Here is a 21,718-nt window from a genome sequence, read left to right on the forward strand (position 1 = left end):
TCACTACCACAACTCCCCCTTTGTGTAGTTGTGGGCTGTAGCCTCCAGACACCTGCAAGCTGAGGTACTGACAGAAACAACTACTTGGAAAATAATCACGTTTATCCCTAACAGTATTTTTAGCCAGTCTTAACAGCTTTTTTCGCCCCCCATCCTATTATAGTCAATGCAAGTTTTTCCATACAGGCAGAATTTAGGCTATGGTATTAGCTTCACGCAAGGTTTGGAGGGTGACAATCCCAACAGTACTGCAGAATCTGAAGGCAGTTATTCATAATACCCTTCTCAGCGCTTATAAACATCTTGCCCCTTGCAGGCCCTATTAGATTTTCAAACAAACTTCATTAGTGACATAGTCTTGATGGGCTCTGCGCTTAACCCGGACCTTTCCAAGCAGTTTTGCATGCTACAAACAAAGTGCTGAGGCCAAGGTTTCAGCCTAGCCTAGCTTTCAGAGCAGAGGCAGGCACGCCGCAGAACTCAGCAGCGCTATCCCTGGGAAAATTAATGAGAGAGTGTCTGTACCTAACAGATTAAATTCAGGACGTATACAAGGCTGATTTTGCTTGCAGTGTCCAAGACTATGCTCAGCTCCATCACAGCAGGACAGCAACTGTGGGACTAGTGCTAACTCTTAACCGCCAGCACCCTGGACACCCCCGTGGGTGCGGAGAAGCTAGCCTTTCCCCCTTCAGTTTTGAACGTAGCATTTATAACGTTCCCGTCCTGCTCTTCTAACAACCTTACCTCCATGCCAGCACTTACAGCAAGAGCCCCATGAACTCAGTTTGACCTATACAGATGTAAAGGTTTTTTTGGAGTGCAGCTAATTCCCGTACAAGTCCAGGTTTAGGCTGTGTCAGCCTCAAGGCTTCATTCCCCCCCAGCAGCACGTGTGCCTCCATGACAATTTCTTCCTTGTTTGGGCAAACATGTTCTGTATGTAGATTCACTAACTGTGAATTCAAGTTCATTGCCTGCTTCTCCTTTGTTACATTAACAGCAGTTTCATATGAGACAATTTTAAAAGCAATCATACATCACCTGCACTACTAAATTATTGCAGCGCTCTTTTTCCACAAGGAGCGTTATCAGCGAGCCGGTGAGCTTTTCCAATACTCATTAACAGCGGGGATTCCAAGCCCTGTACACATCAACTCCTTTCTTACTACCAGTAAGAGCACAGTTTTAGAGGCAAAGATGCTGCAGCCTCAAATGTCATAAGCCAATGCTTCCCCAAGAAGTATTTTTGGTTGAAATGAAGCTGCCAACCAAAATCAGCGTAGCTTGGATTGTGCTGCTAAAAATTAGCAGAGAATGAAGGGTAAATGCACTGAAAAACGCAAAGTTCTTTGAGAGAGAACTAGGGCACACCGATTGGCCTTCTTCATTGATGTGGTGTATGGGAGGATGCTCTCATCCGTACAGGCATCTGCCCCTCGGCAATCATCCCCTTCTTGCCGAGGGCCAGCTGGGCAGTTTGTTAACAGGGGACAACATTTAGTCCCTTGTCAGCTGCTCTGCAGGAACCAAGAGTATGTGCTCTCACACCCAAGTATACGCAAAGAGTTTGCCTCGTGTACCCTTCACTATGGAGTAATTAGAAGTGTTTCCACTTACCACAGGTAACATCACACAGAACAGCTAGCATGACTGGTCAACACCTCGTAACAAACACAGCCTCTCTTACTTCACCACGGATTTGGGTAACCACGTCCTGAGTTACTGCCACTTTGCTATTGATAGGTCTGTGCTCTATTTACCTACCCAAAGGAGTATTAAGCACTCACTAACAGAAACTCTGCTAAAAAGAGTGCCTCTTATTATACAGGACTTACCACTCAGGACAGACAATCTATTCATACACTGCTCTAACTACTCAGTAACCATTACATTAAGTAAGCATTACAACCCCATGCTTTGCAACTAGTATTGATTTCCAGAAGTCAGCAACTCCATCTGAGCCATGCCTTCTGTAATAATTCAATGGGTTTCCAAGTCATGTCGGCACAAGAACCACATGTACAACAATTCCCACTCTGCATGTTTTGGGACTAAGCTTATTAAAAGGGGAATAATCTCACATTGTCTTCCTCCCTTTCATCCCTCCTATGTGTCAGTCTTGCATTTCGGGATAAAAATCACAACATACTCAACAGCTTGTATAACACTATCGCAGTATTACACAGACCAGGGGCATTATTACTTTATCAAGTAGTAGCATAGTAACATGGATTCAGACCTCTAGGATTACACCTGAACAAATGCAGCTGAAAACTTGAGAAATTCATGAGCTACTTCCCCCCCCCCCCCCTCACCTGACTTGTAGAAGTCCAGATTTACAGTACTCCCATAGCATCAGATTCCCACAGGAATGTTTACTATTCCACACTTCTATTCTTTGAAAGTACAATTAGCAGCCTGAGAGCTTATGATTTAAGCTTACCTGTATATTATATTTCTGCTTAAGCATCACCTTTCTTTTTTTAAAAGCCACCCATCTTCAGAAAGGCAGGACTACCCTTTTCTGTAATGGATAATAAAGTCTTTGAAATAAGGCAAGAAAACAGAGAGGAGACCAAAAAACCAATGCAAGTGGTATCACAAGCCTTGCTTTTCTACACTGACAGGTAACTTACCTTCACATGGTTCCTTTCAGGTTGCAAACCACACATAACTATTATAAGACCTCATAACATTCCTTGTATACATAGATCATTAGTAATAAAACCTCTTTGCTTACACACAGACACAAAACGTTAGTTGCAGGGCAAAACAACATTCCTGTAAACCAGTATCTTACTTTTTGCTAAAATGCAGCGTGTTAATCACTGCTCGTGATCCACCTGAGATGCACGTATGTTAAAAGCCAGGTCCACAAGACAAAGCACCCCTCCGTGGCTTTATCTTTTCCATTCATGCAAGCACACATCCTCAGCACAAACTCTAAGCAGAAAAACATTACAGCCCAAGTGATGGACTTGCGGAGGATGCTGTACTTGAGCTAATGAAGCTAGACATACTGCGCAAGAAGCTTATGCAACACAAATAATTCTTTTTCATTAGAAAAAACCTATCTAGGTGAAACTTGTCGTAAGTAACCAAGCCTTTTGCCGCAGACTAAGTTGCTACCCCATTAGACACTGGTGGCATAGACTAGACTTGCCAGTATACAACCATCAGTAATGAGTACAATCAATTATTTAAAGCACAGGGTGGAAGGGAAAAACCCTACACATTTGAAACAGTTTTAAAAACCCCTGATTCTCGATTACCTACCTTCATCCATCTTCTGAAACTCTCCTGGTGCTCCAGACCAGAAATTAATAGACAATCAGCATTACGGAGCTAAAAAAGCTTTACAACTTTATCTTCTGCAGAACAGAGGAAGGAGGAGAAAAAAAAGGGGAGGGGAGAAAAAAAAAAAAAAAGACATTATCCATTCTCAAGAGTCTTAGAAACAACCACCCTTACCAGCCTCCTCATCACCAGTTCCTGCTAGGGCAGTTAACATCACTGAACACATCGGACAAAATTTTTGCCCAGTCACGTCAACTCTTCACTTGGAAAAGCCACAGATTTAACGTTCTTCATTCTACTAGGCATTTGAGCACAGCCCATAGTAAAAAATGTGTTATGATGGCTATTCAAGTGCACAGTATTGCTTTTACCACATACTACCTAGTAAGTCTACTGAAGTCAGTATTTCCTTTACCCCCAAGAGAACTTTCTGGTCAAACTCTGGAGCAAAGCCCCCCACATAATCAAAAAAATAGCACTGTGGCTTAACTAACTTGTCAGGCACCCTGACTGACAGCAGCCAACCGCTTCAGAAGGGAGGTACAAGAATTTCTATGCAGACAGATATGGGTAACCTCTTTGAAATGTGTGCCCCACCTCCAAAAACAGGAATGATTTGAAGTCACAAACCCTTTTGTAAATAGCCAGTCCTTTTTGGAGCCATCTTACATTTTAGGGTACTGTTCTACTCACATATGTTTAGCAGCAAAGATCAAAAAAACTCCACTGAGACACTCCCTTCCTAACACCTCTACAGAAGGGAACAAGAATGCCACCTGGAAACAGCGTGTTAAAAACTGGGAAAGAAATTCTGCAAGGAAGCAAAAACCATGTATTTTTAAACAGTCAGTTCAAAGATGCCTGGATATTTATGCTAGTCTCCAGTTTACATTTAAGAAACTATGTTGGAGGAAAACAAGGTAAGCAAAATAAGAAGTCACAGACTGAATTCAATCAGGAGAACAATATGGTTACTTTACAAAACACTCAAGACAGGCTGTTGCATAAAAGGGTTGGTGTTTTGGTTTTAATCTGTTTGACCCACACCAACCAGCCCCAAAGAAGAAAAAGCTAACTGTGCAAAAAACCAGAACCATTGCCAAGTAGAACCTTCCAATATGTTTAAGAGCTCAAACCACAACAAGAGTTCAACTCATTTACTGGGAATCTATCAGTTACATCAAACTGAGCTATTGATAAGACAGACCCCCATTTCAGAGTGCCTTTACTTTCAAGATTTTCCTCCAATTCTGAGTGGTAGGCGTAGCTACTAAGAGGAATAAAGTTAAGCAGGTAGATAACAAAAGGCGACCCCCACAGCCATTTTCCCCCCACACGCTGGTAGAGGGGATGGGGAGCCTCCGTCCAGCAACTAGAAAAATCACTGTCTTCTAGCCAGCTCTACAGAGCCTCGTGCACCTCCAAGACCACTAACCCAGCACAGGACCACAGCCCTACACCTCCTAGCTACTCACCGCTCCCATTACATACATGCTCTTTGTCTCCAGACATGAAACCCATGTAAAGCATTAGTCAGCATTTTTAGGCAAAAAAAAAAATATCATCTCATCAGAAAGTGTACCATGGGAGTCTTCCTTTAAGTCACCTGTATGGAAAAGAGATCTACTGCTGCTTGTTGTGAAGCTGCCCCTTCTCCCCAAAACTTATCCCAAGTGGTTGTTCAGAAGCCCATCAAGAAGAACCTCCATGACAGATAACAAGACAAGAAAGTGACAGTAACTTCAAAGATTCACTCAGGTTTCATCCCAAAACATTTCGAGAATAATTTTTTCCAGGATAGTGCAAACCACTGACTGGATTCTGAGGGGCATCATATCAGTTATGCACAGATGAAAGTGTTATTCGAAAGATAAAGTGCATGATCACTCCTTCCACAGAATACATCCAATTTATCCTTCAAAAAAACTCACCTCTTAATCTGTCACAAAGACTAACCTGCATTCAGAGGCTCAAAGTAGCACAGCAGTAATCCTCTGTCTACCCCTCCAGTATCTACATATGCAGATTAAATGAAAACAAAGGGAGTATCACAAGCATTACACCGATGTTACTCCCACCAACTCAAAAGGAACACCGTGTCTGACTGCGCAGAAAAATGGAATGGTAAATAAAAACTAGTTTCCTTCACTGGCAAGTTATACAACAGCTTTCCACAAGTAACTGCATTAATGGCTCTGTGGGGGACCAAGTCAAGACAACAAAAGCATTGAACATTCTGCAATTTCAGAGTAAAAAGCTCAACATTACGAATGTAACGTGCTGGCCTTTTGGCTGCAGCTGTGGAAATTGGACAGCAATACTTCAGAAGTTACAGAAATACTTTTAATAAAGTAAGAACCATTATGTGCAAAGAAAAGCGCCACACAAATTAGGGAGCTTTCAGCTACCAGCAAAAGGAATTTAAAACAGCTTCAGTTTTGACAACGGACTCCTGTTTGTGACAATGTTTCTTGTTATACAGAATTTACAAGCGACATTCACAAGTTATGATTTTTTTTCTTTCATAAAGTATAATTTGAATTACAACATTTGCTTTCCAAGCTGCATCAGATCTACAAGGAAAGAGATCAGGTGCTAAGAGATTCCTGGACATGCTTCTCTTTGTCATCTTCTTCATTTTCTTCTTTTTCTTCTTCTACTTTCTCCACCTCAGGTAGAAGTCCATCAAGGTTCAACAGCAAACCTTCACTTGTTGAAGATCTAATAACCAATTTCTGCACAAAAGGACCTAGAACAAAGAACACCACCAATTCAGTCACTCCACCACTTTTCAAGTCTCCAGGCTGATTTATCTTAGTACTAATCTGTACTGTGTCAACCACATAACCAGAATCAGAACTATACATGTAGACACATTCCCCCAGCACAGAGAGTTTAACATCCTCCCTGGCAGATTGGGTTCAAAAGGCAATTCACACCGTGGTGCCGTAACAGGTACTAATTTGACGGCTACCTTATTCCTTCAGTACCTCAGCAGCAGCTGACATCACTGGTGCCCCTGAGCCTTAGAACATACAAGAAAAGCTTCACACACACACTCCTCCCCAAAAAAAAAAAAATAATCAAATACAGGTGGACCTCACTTCAGGAAGTGGTCCTGACTGGCAAGATAGGGGGAAAGTTTGTGGATCACCCAAATGTTCCTACCTGACTACGGGCATAAAAGAAACCATTCCTAATTTAGGATCCTACCATGAAATGCTAAGGGAATCTTTTGACAAGAAGAACTACAGAAATTGTCAGATTTCTTTACAGAAGAGTAAATCTACATTACACTCAAAGAACATGTGCCTGATGGTATTTTTAATCTTGCATTAGATCAAGTGACTCACAGAGGGATGCCATTTTAGTATTAACTACATAGCTGCATGAAGACATACTATTACACATGGGAAGTCTGAAAGGAACTAAGGAACACGTATCCATAACTAGTTGGTCTAAGTAATCTGATAGTTAGCAAGCATATCTGGACTCCATTGTTGTAAAAATGTGTTAATTATCAAGTCTGCTTCCTATAAACAGCAAGTATTGTTAATCAAGACACTAAGAGAACCACCAAAAGAATCAAGCTTGATACCACGAAATCAGTAGAAATGCTACTAAGAGTGGAAAAGCTTACCTTTACTTAACTAAGTTGGCACAGTTTACATATAAACTCATTAAGGACAAATAAATACCACCACTTTCTACTTCTATTTACTTGTATTTCATGTCAACCAACTCCTTATATCTTTTCTTTGGGCTGAAATGTTTCCAAGAGCACATGTACTTGGCTTTTCATGGTCTGCTCTCTGTACAGGAGTTCACTGTTAACAGCATCAGGGGGAGAGATACAAGACAATTCTTTTTGCAGACATTAAGCCAACATAAATATAAAAAGTTGTTTTCTTAGCTTAAACAAGGCTATTCTTCCATAAAATTATGTTCATTAATCACCACCTACACTCCAGCTAAGCAGATGACATTTGTTTAAAGTTTGCCTCATTACGGCAAAGAGCAGAGAGCCTGTTAGTTGTTTGCATTCTTTGCTCAACAAGCAGAACCCACAGGAACAATATGCAAAACTCACACCTTTACTCCTTTGTAACCTGATCCTTTTGCTAAGAAATTAAAAAAAAATAACAGCTTTTCTCTTGGCACAGCATTTTAAATAAATGCCTTCGTAATAGGAAAAAAAAAAAGGTGATATATCTTCAAACAGTAGCTAACCAGACTAGATGTTAACTGAAGCACAGGTTTTTGCTAAGGCAACTGCAGGTGGATTCTGGGTTCAGGTTCTTTGCATTGAGCCAAAACAGGGTCACACCAGTGGGGTAAAACCAATGCACGCAGATGCTGAAGGCCTCCAGGTCTCAAACAGATTAAAGCCATACAAGGAAATCCTTAAGCATCAAGCCTGCAAACTTAAGTTCTGTACAACATCCCACTCCCCTCCTCACACAGACATTTCATAGCACCGCAGAGTTACCATCAATAACAGCAGATTCTATTCACGCCCTTACAGGCCGTCAAGTTCTTAGGTCTTGATTTACTGCGTTGCCTGCAGCTCCCTTCCTCTGTCCCAAGGCAGACAAAGCAGCACGGTCATTTAATAATGACCCAGTAACACACACTCATCTCAATTTTGTTGCTGTAACTTGGACTACCACATTAGAACAGCTACTTACCATCAGTCAATGGCTTGAATGTGCAGATATCATGGATAACTGCTTTTAGATTGGCAATGATCTGCTCAGTAGGCATATCCAGCTGGAAAAGGATAACACAGAGTCAGCCATGGTGACACTTAAAGCCTAGTTCAGGAAGTCTGAAAGCACTAGGTACACATTTACTCTACATTTGGATAATTTTGTTTTTCCATGTTCCCTGTTCAGTTACAAATCCCATTAATATCCTTAATTTAAATGACTCAGAAGAGTTTTTTGTACGTGGTTATATGCTCATCATTATTCTCCATATTTCTTCTCACGACATGAAATTCCCACAGCTTTATAACAACAGATAGCCTTAAAGAGGTAAAAAAGGCTTAAAAACCAATATACGTACAAGTGTTTTTGTAAAAACGATTAAAATAGTCTGAGTAAAGAACATTCAAGAAGTAGCTCTGAAAGACCACAAAACAGATCAACTCAAACACAAGCATCTAAAATTGAAGATCTTAAAAATGCTTAATAGAACCAAATAAATACTTCAAAAACCAGAGTTTCTTTACCTTTTCTTTCCCATTTTAACATATTACATGGAATTTCTACTTTTACATAAAGTACATGGAAGCAGTGAGCTCTAAACATATACCAGTCTGTATCTACCCTTTCTACATGCTCTGGTTCCTGTCCATGGCATTTTTGACCTTCCAAAAAAACCCAAGGACCGACGGATGGCTCCTTGTTCAGCCCAATGTCTTCAACTAATGGAGAACTTAAGCACACCTCACTTCAGACACAGCAGTCCTCACTGCATCAGTCACAGATACTTGGAAGAAAGCCAATACTGTTGTCAAAAAAATTAATACCTCCACAATCTTCCCTCATACACCAATCACCTTCAACCGTGACCACTATTCACCTCATCTGGTCTCTCTTCAAGAATGTGCAACTTACGATCAAGAGACAGGCCAACCTGAACACCCTTGGATCCACACCAGCACTGACCTATATCAGCTCCCCGAGAGCTCCACATGCTTTTCTCAGACTTGATGTTCTTCTGCTATAATGCCCTGCTATGCTTTATTTAATCTGCTGTCTGGTCTCACTCATATCATCCGCGTATCTTTATTTAGAATAAAAAGATCAAGTCCTTTATCTAGAAGTTTCAGCTATGGAATTAAAAATAGCATTTTTCTTATAGAATTAACTCCATTTCAGTACACAAGTATCACTGGGGTCCCCCGTTCCTTTCTGCCACCTCTCAATATAGCATGAGCAGATTTTATCAATATCTCACTTATCTGTGAACACATTACATCTCAATAGAAATACTGTTATAATTGACTACTCTCATTCCAGACCTGGTCCATTAATATCTCTTTACACTCTTCCGGCAAACTCACAATCCAAATCCTCTGCTACACCAGCCAGGACATATTTGTCTTTATCATTATTACACTGATTGCCAAATGCTTAATCATTCATAAATTAACTGATGTAAAAATCTGTTTGTTAATGCTGAGAATTTCACTTTGCTGACAGACTCACCATGCTGTACAGAATTAAAAATAAAGGAATACTCAAAACAATTTAAGCAAAACAATTCATTGTTTCATTCATTAGTTATTGGTAATAACTAATTAGAAACTCTACTTCAAATGAAGGTTTGAATTGCATTCACTTCCAAACCTTACACTACATCCAGGTCTTAAGTGAATCTTCAGTTGTACAATTTCAGTGAGCTACTTGGCATTCACCATCCATCACAAAGTCCAGAAGCATTCATAAGAGACCAAACCGGCAAGCTGCTCCAAACAAGTTACAACTTCTTACAAGGATTTAGAAATACAACACATACTGAGACAAGACTAATTTCAAAATATCAAGACATTAGTTAATACACTTTTATTTGTTAAGATAGGAAAATAGGACACAAGTGACTTGCATTCAGTCAGACAACATGACATATCCCAAAAGATCACATGCTGTAATTTACTATCGATGCTGACAGCTCCATAATGAAGGCAGGTAACACTCAGAGGGTTCCAAGTATTTCAAAATATCCTCCGCATCCAAATAAATATTCCAACTTCCAAATAAATATTGCACAGTAAATCCTCGTGTATACACAGTCATGTGTATCAGCACTTATTTAGTTTAATTCAAACCTTTGCCAAAACTGACAAAAAAGTACTCTGAACCAGATCTTTAAGGCTGTGCAAGCTACTCTGTTCAGATCGATTGCAGTGAGAACTAAACATCTTAAAAGTCCTAAGCCTTCCTGAAGAATAAGCACATCCGCAGAGGGAGCTGACTATAAGCAGACTATAAATAAACTACAAACTAATTTATAGTCCACTTTGTATTAACACTGATCCAGACATGTTTCTTCCAGCCTTTACTTCAGCTGAGGGCTTCCCATATCAAGTCATGAGGACTTAAAACTCCCATAACAAAGGCTGCAATCATCAGGTAATTAAGAGTTTTAGCATCTTCACTCAGAACTCAGGCACCAGCTTTTCTGGAGAGCTATAGGACAAGGCAGTCATTAATAACTACTGATTCCAAAAACGGAACTGGAATTTTTATGGTTTTATCTCATGTAATTTAATAGACCTGGACTGCCTGGTGACCACTCAGTCAGAAAGCTGAATCAGTTCTCGAAGCACCTTAACTGGGTTTATAGTTGTGGCATTGGCAGGGGGAGAGTGGAGGCAGGCAGAAATCTACTCCAAGTCCCCTACTACAGCTGTTGAGAGACAAACCAAAAAGAATAAAAACCCCACAGAGATCCAAAACTGCAGGTTTGGCTTGCTCAACAAAAAGATCTAGAATTCCAACTATCCACAAAAAATACAAATTAATATATTCCAGTCAAATGCAAGAAAAGAAATGAGTTAATGAAATTAGACGTGAGTTTATAGCTCCATTTTCCAACCAGGTATCTTTTGTCTCCTCATGCTGTCTATTAAGACGTTTCCCTTTTTCACCTATTTTACTTTTTCATGAAGGTGAGACTTCTGGAGCACAATGAACTGCCAAGCAATTACCAATAGTAATCTGACCAGCGTCTCATAACAACATGCAACCTCCACATCATTATAATATAACCAAATTTTCTCTTAGTTTGAACACAAAACACTTGACTCTACTGAACTCCGAGAACTTGTTGTCAAATGCCTCTACACAAAATGTTAACTACACCTATTTTAAAAGTCAGGTTTAGAGCTACTCCTAACAAGTTTTATTTTACTTTGCAGCAGCATAATGCAACAACCCCACCTGGCCGTTATTCTGGAACATGAGGCACCCTACATTACACAGCAGAGGCAAAAACGTGCCCCTCTGCCTTCAGGAACAAAAAGAAAGCCCCTGAACCAAGAGGTTAAGTGTTGACAAACACAGCAGAAAAACATTCCTGCACCGTTCACAAAGACATCTGGAGGACTGACAGTATCAGCAAGAGAAGAACACTGATTAATGCTTTTATAGGTTTCTGCTCAGTTACGAACCTTCCTCAGAAAGTCAGAATAAGGGAATCAGAGCTCTGTGTAGGAGCCTGTAACAACACAGACCATGCAGACAGCATTTTCTCATCCTAGCACTCAAGGGAGATGCATTTCCGAGGTAGCAGCTCCATGCAGTTTGCCGGAAAGAAAAAAAAAACGTAGGCATGGAAATATCCTTACTGTGGCTGTTGTAAAGCGTTCTTCCCTATTCCTAGTTTAACTCGCTACAGCTTTTCCATGTCCTTGGTTCTTTTTTATTCCAGACTCAAGCCTTTTGCCAGTATGATACCACTAGGAAGATATTATCCCTTCAGAACCTATGCAACATCTTCAGTTCTGAGGTACATAATTTAAGGATGAATATCTCATCCTGGACTTGTTACTAGGTGGAATAATTTAGAAACAGCACTGCAGACAGGCAAGCCTTTCCATGTGATCTCAACTACAGAACAACTCAAACAGGTAGAAGACAACTGCTACAATCTATGCTTTTTGCATTAATCCCTTCACGCCCCAATAAACATATTTCATCCCTCAAGCATTTGAAATTGAAAGTGTTAGCAGCTCTTCCTCAACTGTGGGATTTCTCCCCTCCCCTGCTTTAACAAATTCAGAGCTAAGGATCCATTAGTCTTTTTTTCTTTTTCCAAGGGACACTGACACTTCAGGCCTTCAATCCCATTAACAGCCAAGGGAAGTGGACGCTACCCCTACTGCAAACTGGCATTTCTGTTTCCTGCCTTAAATCTCACTTCTATACACCTCTATGTTCCGTGTACCTAGTTCAAGAGCTCTCCAGTTCAGTACACATCTCTCCATACTTCTAACCCTGTGAATAAAACAGTGCTCCCGTAAACATGCCCCTTCCCAGAAAATGCATCCTTCCGAACAAACCATACAGCTCCTGAAACCATCTTGCTGCTTTCCACAGAAGAACCATTTCACAGGCAGCTCTCTGCACCGACAGGAAAATACACCAGAAATTTGTTCCTGGTGTCACTTTTGAACTCTGATCTTTCTAAAGAAAACTCCAACGTGGGAGAAAAAATTTTGTGATGATCAACAGCACCCTGTCTGGACTGATGACTTACATCAAAACCCTCAAAAAAAATTAATCTGGCCTCTGCAGATAGCTTAACTCTGAAGGAGATATCCCGAGCATCCTCATTTGTCTCCATTCTGCTTTAAGCTCCATATCTTAAAAGAACATTTTACATTCCAAGTTTCACAACTTCAGATCTACTAATTAAAACTTAACTGCTGCCAACTTCTGGGCTTTTCAAAGACATCTCAATTACTACTAAGGAAACTCCACTGAGGGTGCTGACGTACAAGGGACTGCAGCACTACATCAGGCCACTGGCCATAACTGAACTAACAGGCAACATGAGACAGCAACACTAAAGGGAAAACATCTCTTTGAGAAACGCCAGCTTGGCGGACTCCCAGAAACATCTACACTACTGTCTGGAATACAGCAACAGATCTTCACGCTTCTGTGTAATTCATGAATTATTATTTTCACACTGACAAGATTTAAAAAGCTCTTTATTTAGCGGTGAGGAGATATGCATAACCACTCAAGGCTCTCACAGCCTCCCAGAGCCTTGCCTGCAGTTGATTTCCTTCCAGCGCCACTGCGCGAACAATAGGAAAACTAGGTCAGGTAAAGTATAGTAACTAGAGAGGGTGGAGACATTTTACACAAGCCATAACCACTGAGTAATCCCTCTGCCCACAATTCGAGACACCACAGTGTGACAGAGCATGTCACACAGTGCGTGCAGTTAAGTCACCTCTGCCATGCCGCTGATGTTCATTTAGCACATCTCAACTCTGTCTCCAAGTAAACTCTCATCATACTGCTTCTGACCCAAGATTAAGAGTTCCTTCAAGAGAACCTACTGTTTACTTGTACAGAGTGACACCTCTGGCTGCACATCTCATCTCTGGCTGCATATCTTCTCAAGTGCTACAAAACTGCAGGGCTGAGCTGCCCAGACACGGAACCTAAGGTAATCTGTAACACCAACATCTTTCATCAGTAACAGGATGTGGTTTTAACTTCAAATATTCTAGCTACAGCTGCAGGACACTAACCAGAACCAACTGCAATTGCACTAAATACTGTCAAGACAGAGTTCTTCATTCACCTTTATTAAAAACCCTATTTTTTTTTACTACACAGAAAAAGACTTTACAGTAAGTTTAATTTGCAGGCATTTTTTAGGCTGATACACAGTATAAAATGGCTAAGCTTTAGGCAATCCAAAGCAAAAATTAAAGAATACAGTCACAATACTTGAAACAAAGGCTGATCTATGGATTTGAGGCATTTCACACAGTCGATTAAACTCACAACCAGTTGAAGATACTTCCTGCCTGCATCAAAGTACAATATATAACACATTTTACCAGAATAGTCCCAAGAACCTCAGTTTTGATTATCATACTGATGAGCAAGCCCTTGAAATTCACACGCACAACTCCAAACAGCTAGCCAGAATTAATAAGCTTGCTTATCTCTTAATACTGCCAGACAAAGCTTCAGAGGTTATGTAGCCTGTACGTTTCCTTTCTGCGCCAGTATCAGTTAAAGGAAAACTAAGAATCAGGCAGGATTACAAAGACAAAACAGAATGAAAACAAAACCACACAGTTTGGACCAGGGAAAATGACATAAATATTAAGAAAAACATAGCAAGGGCCTAAAAAAAAAAAAAAAAGATAAGAGATAAAAAAATACTCATATATAAGAGTATAAGATAAGAGCTTGAACTTACAACCCATAGTTCATTTACTTAAAAAAAAAATGAAATAAACTTTATTTTACTCACAGAAGAGTGCTGAGGAAGGCAGGAGGAAAGGGAAGCCTATGTTAAAATGTCAACTCAAAAGGAGATAACTAGGAATAGTATCTTTTTCATCCTATTTTGTTCATTATTACAATTCCTTGTCAATATAGTGGCAAATACAGATCCCATTCTTGGTATCCGTAACTCCTCCGCATCAGGTATGCCTTGCTCTCAGCTTTAGCAGAGCCATCTTCTACAGCCACGCATTTAACAACATACAGGACTCGCATCACGTGAAGATGTCACACAAAGATTTAAGAGTTCCATTTACTTCACAGACCAGTTTAAAAATATATTAAGAATCTCAGAACAAACAGATTAAAAACATGTTTTCCCCCCCTCTTTTAATACTAACTTCAGTTCTGCTTAGTAGAGAAAACTTAAGAACTCTACATAAACTTACTCTTGCTATTCTTGTCTTGATTACACGCTCATCTTGTACCATGTACTCAAGACCTTCTCTGAAGAACTGCAGCATTTTGGGAATATCATGGCCCATGGAATCTAATTTTTTTTAAAAAAAGGCAAAAAAGTTGTCTTGAGTAATGCTTATTAGTGTGCCTAAGCATGACATTAGTAAGAGATAATTCAATCTTTCAATTAAGGCAGTTAAACTCCAATTAAAAAAGCAGTTTCATGGAAAAGACAGTGGTGTCCTCACACATACAGCGTAAATCATTTCTATCTTCTCTCCTCCTTCATTAATCAGCAGACATGAATAGTTAATACAGCAGGTAATGTAACAAAGGCTTCACTTCACATAAATAACCTGTTCATGTACATAAAAACCAAAGCTTTATTACCTAATGCAATTAAAGCAGCTTGAAAGACTAAAACCTGCAGAGTTAGGTTTATAACAAGCCCGAAGTCCTCCGTGAAAACAAAGCCTACCACTACATAGTAGCAAGGTTACGCACTACCTGGAATACATTGGCCCAATCCAGCCATTCCAAGTCAGAACAGCTGTTTCCCACCTCAGCTGCAAGGGCTCGTTTGACATATTTATACCATGACTCAATGGCTTCAAATACACACATTACTTGTTCCACACATCCTTTGATGGCTCCAAGAGAAGTCAGCCCTGGATAAGCTACAAACCAGGTCAGTTCTTTGTGGCATAACAGCTTTTGTTAGTTAAAAAAAAGTGTATGTGGAGTATTCTCTGCTGCAATGTTTTGGACAAGTTAATAGGTTTGTCTCGAATGTTCAGAAATTTAAAAACACTGCCTGCAGCTTGTAAAACATTAAGACAGCAGAGAAGCAAAATACAGTTCAAGACTCAGTGCTTCACACAGCGTGCACAGGCTCTATGTTTGAAAAACAGCTTTTTTTTTTTTCTTATCTGAAATAGGCCCCTGACACATAGCTAAAAGTAAATCAGCAAGGGAGGACAAAAGTATTGAGAGACTGATACCAGTTGCTATGAAAACTTGACCTGAAGAAGAAATGTCTTGAGCATTATGAAAAAGGAGAGATCACACAGATGAAGGAGCAGGCTGTACTAAGGAAAAGCACAAACAACTCTCTTGTTGAGTAGCAATGTACAGGCAGAAGGGGCACACAATTGCACATCGGTTTGACAATATAACTATCTCAGCGAATATGTTTTTTTTCAAGTTGTTTCTCTCTTCCTGGATAACTGCACAATACTATTATGGTTCATCAGGACTAAAAATCATAGGGGCAACTAGCAGGCAAACTTACCTTGAATCTAATTCCACATTTGCCCATTGTAGGAGAAAAGAACAGTTCTAGATTCCTAAAACTATTATTATCCAAGACAAAACATGTGGTTCAGTCACATACAGTCTAATACTCAATGTAATTATACATCCTTGTCAAAAAATTTTCAGTGTCACCTCTAGAGTTAAATGTTGTTCAGTACTTGAGATTTATAAAGAGAAAATTGCTTCTTACTTCTTCTCGTGCTTGGGTATTTTCGCTTTAGTTTGTTTCTTAACGGTATTAACTTAGGCATTATTGCAGGAACAGCTACATAGAAGTCCACTTGGATTTCATCTTCCAAAATCTACAATAAATGCAATTAATATATTTAAGGAATACAATAAATTACGTCAGTATAGAAGTTGACCTACAAGCATGTCTGAGCACAGAAGCCCATCTCTCACTCTTCATATTGGCTACTAACTAGAAGCTAGAGTTTACTAGACATTAGGTTTCTTGCTCTCCCTGCCCCCAGTCACTGTTTAAGTTAGAGGATTTATATAATTCTTAAAAAAAAAAAACAAATACCCATTTGACTAATTCAACTCCTCCCACAACAGCAGCTCCATTTGCTCGAGCTATTTCAGCTTCTTGCTCATCCTGCGAAGAGAGAAAAAAATTAGAGTAATGTCTGTACTACCCATTAATTTGTATCTACAGTACTGGATAAGAGACTTATCTTTGACAACTAGGTATAAAACCAGGATATCTACAGGCTGAGAAGGAAAGAACGCTGTAAGGCAATCAAAGACAAAAAATATCTAATGCTGGTGATTTAATATAGGAACAGCAACTCCACTCCAGGTCCCAAGGAGAAGCAACAGTCAAGTCTCTTAGTCAGCTTCTACGGGAGAAGGAGAAAAGCCCATCTCATTTGCTGAGGAGCTTGATCAAAAACCCAAAATCTCCCACCTCGACCCCCGGCAACTACAATGAACCATCCACTGGAGGGAGCCAAGATCTCACTCCAAGCTTAAAGAAAAGCACAGAACAGGCTACAGAAAACCACTATGAAAAAGGCTGTTCAACTTTTGAAAAGTGCTACTAAACTTCTGTCCTCTGTGAGGTTTTGCTTTTAGTAGCCTGAAATATAGAAAAGTAAAAGGCATCAGTTCTGTAAAAACTTCAGCTCAAGCTTTTGATACAAGCAGATATTTGTGACTTAAAGCAAGAATCAACTTCTCCTCACGAGATTAAACTTAATAGCTTCACACTTCCACCCAAAAGCACTACCAAGTGTTTCAGTCACTCAGCCTTCTTCCACCTACACAACTTCACAAGGCACAGGATCTCCTATTCCACATGAATTTGAGTGCGCAGAGAAGGTTGTAAGATACAGCACCGAAGAACCTGGCATGCTTGGGTCTTCTCTCAGCCCTCCATTCTATAGGAGGATTCTCACCTTGTAGGTCAGGTAGAGATTCTTACAAAAATTAAGCCTAAAGAGTAGGCAGCTCAATCTGTGACAGTTCTCTAGGATTTCATACAGATATATGCCTATCTACTCTGTTAGAACAATTAACTGACAAAGGACAGCAGCAGAAGCTGAAACTAGTCTCATACAGATGCTACAACTGCTCTCCACACCGTTTTTCATTAGTGAACTCCTAGGAGAGCAGACAAAGGGCCTGAGGCAGTGGGCTGTTAAGTTGTTTAGGGGTTTTTGAGGAGAAGTTTCCTTCCCCTCCTCCCCCAAAGGTATCCTGTTACAGCACAAGTTACTGTGAGCAACACCTGCTTTTAATCTGCACTGCAGACCAAGGCTTAAGACAGCAGGCTTGGACATGGCTGCTGCACTAAACCATCTGAGTGTATTACAAAAAGGTGACAAAGGTTTTACTCTGTAAATGACCTTTAATCATCTCTTCCTTAGTCACTTCTATGCAGACGTTCACTCCTTCGGTGTGTAGCTAGAATAACCTACATATACTTAAACCTATCAGGATGAAGGAAATCCAATAAGATGTTTATTAATACATTAAGACGCTGCTGAAGGCGAATCCTAGACAGACTTAGGAGTTCTACAAAGCATCTGCAGAGTCTTCTCAATAGAAGATTTTCAGTACTTTGTACTGGGTCTGGCTTAGCTCCACAGCAGGCCTTACGGTGCTGTGCTTTGTGATGGTAGCTAGAAAGGCAGCGATAACACCCCAGTGTTTTGGCTACTGCTGAAAAGCGCTCGCACAGCACCAAGGCTGTCTCCCCAACCTCCCCCTGCAGCAGGCTAGGGGTGGGCAGGATCCTGGGAGGGGACACAGCCAGGACAGCTGACCTAAACTGACTGACCCAAGGGATATTCTGTACCATATGACATCTGCTCAGATATAAAAGCTAGGTGAAAGGAGAAGGAAGCGGGGCCATTCATTATTTATGACATTTGTCTTCCAGAGCAGCTGCTAAACACACTGAAGACCTGCTTCCTGGGAAGTGGCCTAACATCGCCTGCTGACGGGAAATAAAGAATAACATCTTTTGTTGTCCTTTGCTTCCGCACGTGTGACCTTTGCTACTGCTTCATTAAACTGCCTTTACCTTGACCTATGAGGTTTCTTTCACCTTATTTTCTCCCCTCCTCATTCCGCTGAGGAGTGATAGAGCAGCCTGGTGGGCACCTGGCATCCAGCTAAGGTCAATCCACCACATAACTGCATGGGAACTAGCTGCACTGTAAAAGCATGCTAGATACATAAAATAAGTAATTCGGGCTTACCCACCTCTGTGAAAACCAAGACCTTATTTGTTTCATCTGTAAAGCGATGTGGAAGAACAACAATGCTTGAAAACGGTTCCACTTTTTTCTAGTGAGCAAAGAAAGACAAATATTAGAACAAATAAAAAGAATTCATGACTTAAGGGGAAGTTACACAACTGCATGGAGTAGGTCCCCTAAATAGCAATCTTACCCACAATTTCCTTGCACAGAGGTCATTAACAAGCATGGTTTCTAAGTTTTGACTACTTTTTTAATGTCCAGTATATACTCAAACCTTAACTTGAGATATGAATTAATTCTGCTGCAGTCTGCCCAAGAGAAAGGGGCTGGGATCAGCAACTCCAGTGTAGGATTGCTACCAGGCCGAGGTGCAGCCAACAGCAAACATCAAGATGTTGCGGTTCCAGCTTATCTAAATGGTGTTTCTGATACAATGGCCAACGCAAACCATCAGGCAAGGAATGTCTCTCTCACCAAGCCTTAAGAATGCAACATAACCTCCAAACCAGGAGCAAGAGGTCTGTATTTTTTTAAGCATGAACTTTCTTTCTAGCTTTAAAGGACCCCGGTATAGCAAGAGGATATTTAGTTACAACGCAATGAAACCTGCTCTTAAGTGGCCTCTTTTCTACTTATGGGGGAAGCAGAGGCATTTTAGGGAAAGAATAAACTTGGCTAGACATCTTCAAATCACAAAGGTCAGGCAAACAAGCAATAGCATACTTTCAAGGAATATAATTAAAAAAAAACAAATCAAGACCAGGTGGACAGAGGCGAGAAGAAGCTTGCATTTACACTTCTCTCTATAAGAGTCATCACAGAACACATTATTTTGGTAACACATCTTTAAGTGGAAACCCTAAACAGATGCAAAGCTTAGTTTGATCAGTTCTATGCAGACATGAATTTGAGTCACATAATTTGTGACTGTTTTGAAAATCTGCTATGGTGCTCTCTTCACCTTAGGGGTATGAGAGATGTTTAATCATTATACACATAAAAAGGTACAAAGCCACCTGCAAAACCACGCATTATTCTGACACCAGAGAAGCTGCAAGAGGCAGCTGAGAAGGCCAACAGCAGCATCTGCTCTACACTGAAAACACTGCCTTCCCACAATAAAAAGAAAAAAAAGCATCAAAACTTGTACACTTTCAACCTACCTTCTTCTGTAGTGCCATATCTAGGAATACATTAATATAGACATGCTGCTTGGGGTAAGTGAAGTCCAGTTCCTGAAATTTTTTTAGCATACCCACAGCCTTTTCTACATCATAGGATGGTCGCTTATAATACCACGTCAAGTATACATCATCCACGGGCTTGCTCATCAGCGGCCGCCTGTTAGTTACTTGTTTCTTCTTTCTTTCTTCTTGCTTGGTCTTTTTTGAATCTCTTTTTGCAGTTCTAAGATAAACAAAAAAATATTGTTAGATCAACTGTAGAGTTTGGCACGTGTTCCAAGAGAAAAAGTAGATACTGTCATGTGTCATTCATTTAACAGGAAAAGTTCCACTCAAAGATGAACAGCAACCCTAAATTCACCTCAGTTACTTGTCTCAGATGACCAAGAAAGAAATCAAACATTCAAAAATCAAAAGCTCTGAAGGCAATTAAGCTCCTCAAACAACCTAGCTGCATTGGTGCGGCACAGAACCAAGCTTATGGCCTCCTACCACATCAAAGGGAAACCAGTTTAAGATAACACACTGACTTTTACAAGTCTGGCAACAGGCACTGTGCCCGAGCCACCTCCAAACTGAGTGAGTCTCTCACAGCTTCCCAGTAATGAGGAGCCCCATCTACAGCGCTTTTTTTTCTTTAATGAGTCATGGCAGTCCCATCTTTCAAGAAAGGTTTCTCCTCCCTTTCCTATATCATTTTGCATGCACTTAAAACACTAACCCCAATCCTTATTCCCCTACCTATTTTCAAAGGTTCTCAAACCAAGGGGGAAAAAAAATTGAATAGCTAGACACTCTGTTCCTCTGTTGACTATGGCAAAAGACTCTGCAACACTTCAGAATGTTTGGTGTACAGCACATTTCACTGTTCCGCACACAAAGGTAATTTTTACTTCTCCCGCTTACACCATAATATTAGACTTAAAGAAACAATGAATTAAAAAAATAAAAAGCAACCTGAATCAAGAGGAGAAACAGTCTGAAACCAATTCCATAAGCTTACCAGCTTTCATGCTGACGGTACTGCTTAAGCTGCAATCCAGCCAAACCCTCCAAAAGCAGACATCAAAAATATTAAATAAACCTTTCCCCATAACCGTTACATTATCACAAGAGTAACAGAAAACACTCCCTGTAAGCGCAGCTTTGATCGTCTCTCTCCAGGCTGTTTCTCTCGGAGCCAGCAGCTTGCGGGATGCCACCAAGGCCAAGCGGGATGTTAAAACCAACACTGCAGGCCCCGAAAACACCACACGTTCCTCCTGCCACCACCACCAGGCCACCCGGCGGCCAAGAGAGCCGCTTCGGATAAAAAACGCACTCACTTCGCTGCCGCAGCGTAGGGCCGGCCGGGCGGCGCGGCGCTCACCAAAGCGGGGGCGGCGGCGAGGCGCTGGTCGAGCCCGGGGACGACCCACCCACGACACGGGGCCAGTACTGCGAAGGAAAAGCAGACATCGCCTCAGCCAAGCGGCCCGGCCTCCCTCACCTCCCCGGGGGCCATCCGCCAGGCGCCCCGCCACCCCCGCCCGGGCAGGGCCCACCACTCCTCAGGGTCACCCCGCGACCAAGGAAAAAGCCACCGGCTGGAGATAAAGAGCGGGCAGCCAACAGCCGCGCTGTCCCGGCGGTGAGAGAGACAGCGAAGGCCCTTCACCTCTCCACAAGCAGCGGCCAACGGGCGCCGCCATCTTGCAGAGCCGCCGCGGTGCACCGCGAAAAGCGTTCCCCGCGGCGCCTAAGTGTGCCGTGAGGGGGGGGGGGG

At 41.2% G+C, this 21,718-nt stretch overlaps 1 protein-coding gene across 1 annotated transcript; it reads right to left on the reverse strand.

Annotated features, from left to right (window-relative positions):
- Nucleotides 1-5,625: 5,625 nt before the first annotated feature.
- On the reverse strand, nt 5,626-21,708 carry MRPL1 (mitochondrial ribosomal protein L1). The gene is made up of 9 exons (XM_055794251.1): nt 21,611-21,708; nt 21,279-21,390; nt 19,933-20,176; nt 18,771-18,854; nt 16,585-16,656; nt 16,249-16,360; nt 14,735-14,835; nt 7,989-8,070; nt 5,626-6,049 (listed from the first exon to the last, which is right to left on the reverse strand). The coding sequence occupies exons 1-9, from the start codon at nt 21,642-21,644 to the stop codon at nt 5,889-5,891; spliced, it is 1,002 nt and encodes a 333-aa protein (XP_055650226.1). The 5' UTR covers nt 21,645-21,708; the 3' UTR covers nt 5,626-5,888.
- Between the last annotated feature and the right edge of the window lie 10 nt (nt 21,709-21,718).

The sequence above is a fragment of the Falco peregrinus genome, chromosome 2 (assembly GCF_023634155.1).
Source record: "Falco peregrinus isolate bFalPer1 chromosome 2, bFalPer1.pri, whole genome shotgun sequence".
Classification (NCBI taxonomy): domain Eukaryota; kingdom Metazoa; phylum Chordata; class Aves; order Falconiformes; family Falconidae; genus Falco; species Falco peregrinus.

Excerpts from the sequence above, each read along its gene's own strand:
- MRPL1 (XM_055794251.1), bottom strand. The coding sequence starts at position 21,644 with ATGGCGGCGCCCGTTGGCCGCTGCTTGTGGAGAG. Across the intron at positions 18,855-19,932 it reads ATATGGCACTACAGAAGAAG|AAAAAAGTGGAACCGTTTTC; the intron begins GTAGGTTGAAAG and ends TTTGCTCACTAG. Across the intron at positions 16,361-16,584 it reads GAGTTGAATTAGTCAAATGG|ATTTTGGAAGATGAAATCCA; the intron begins GTATTTGTTTTT and ends CATTTATTGTAG.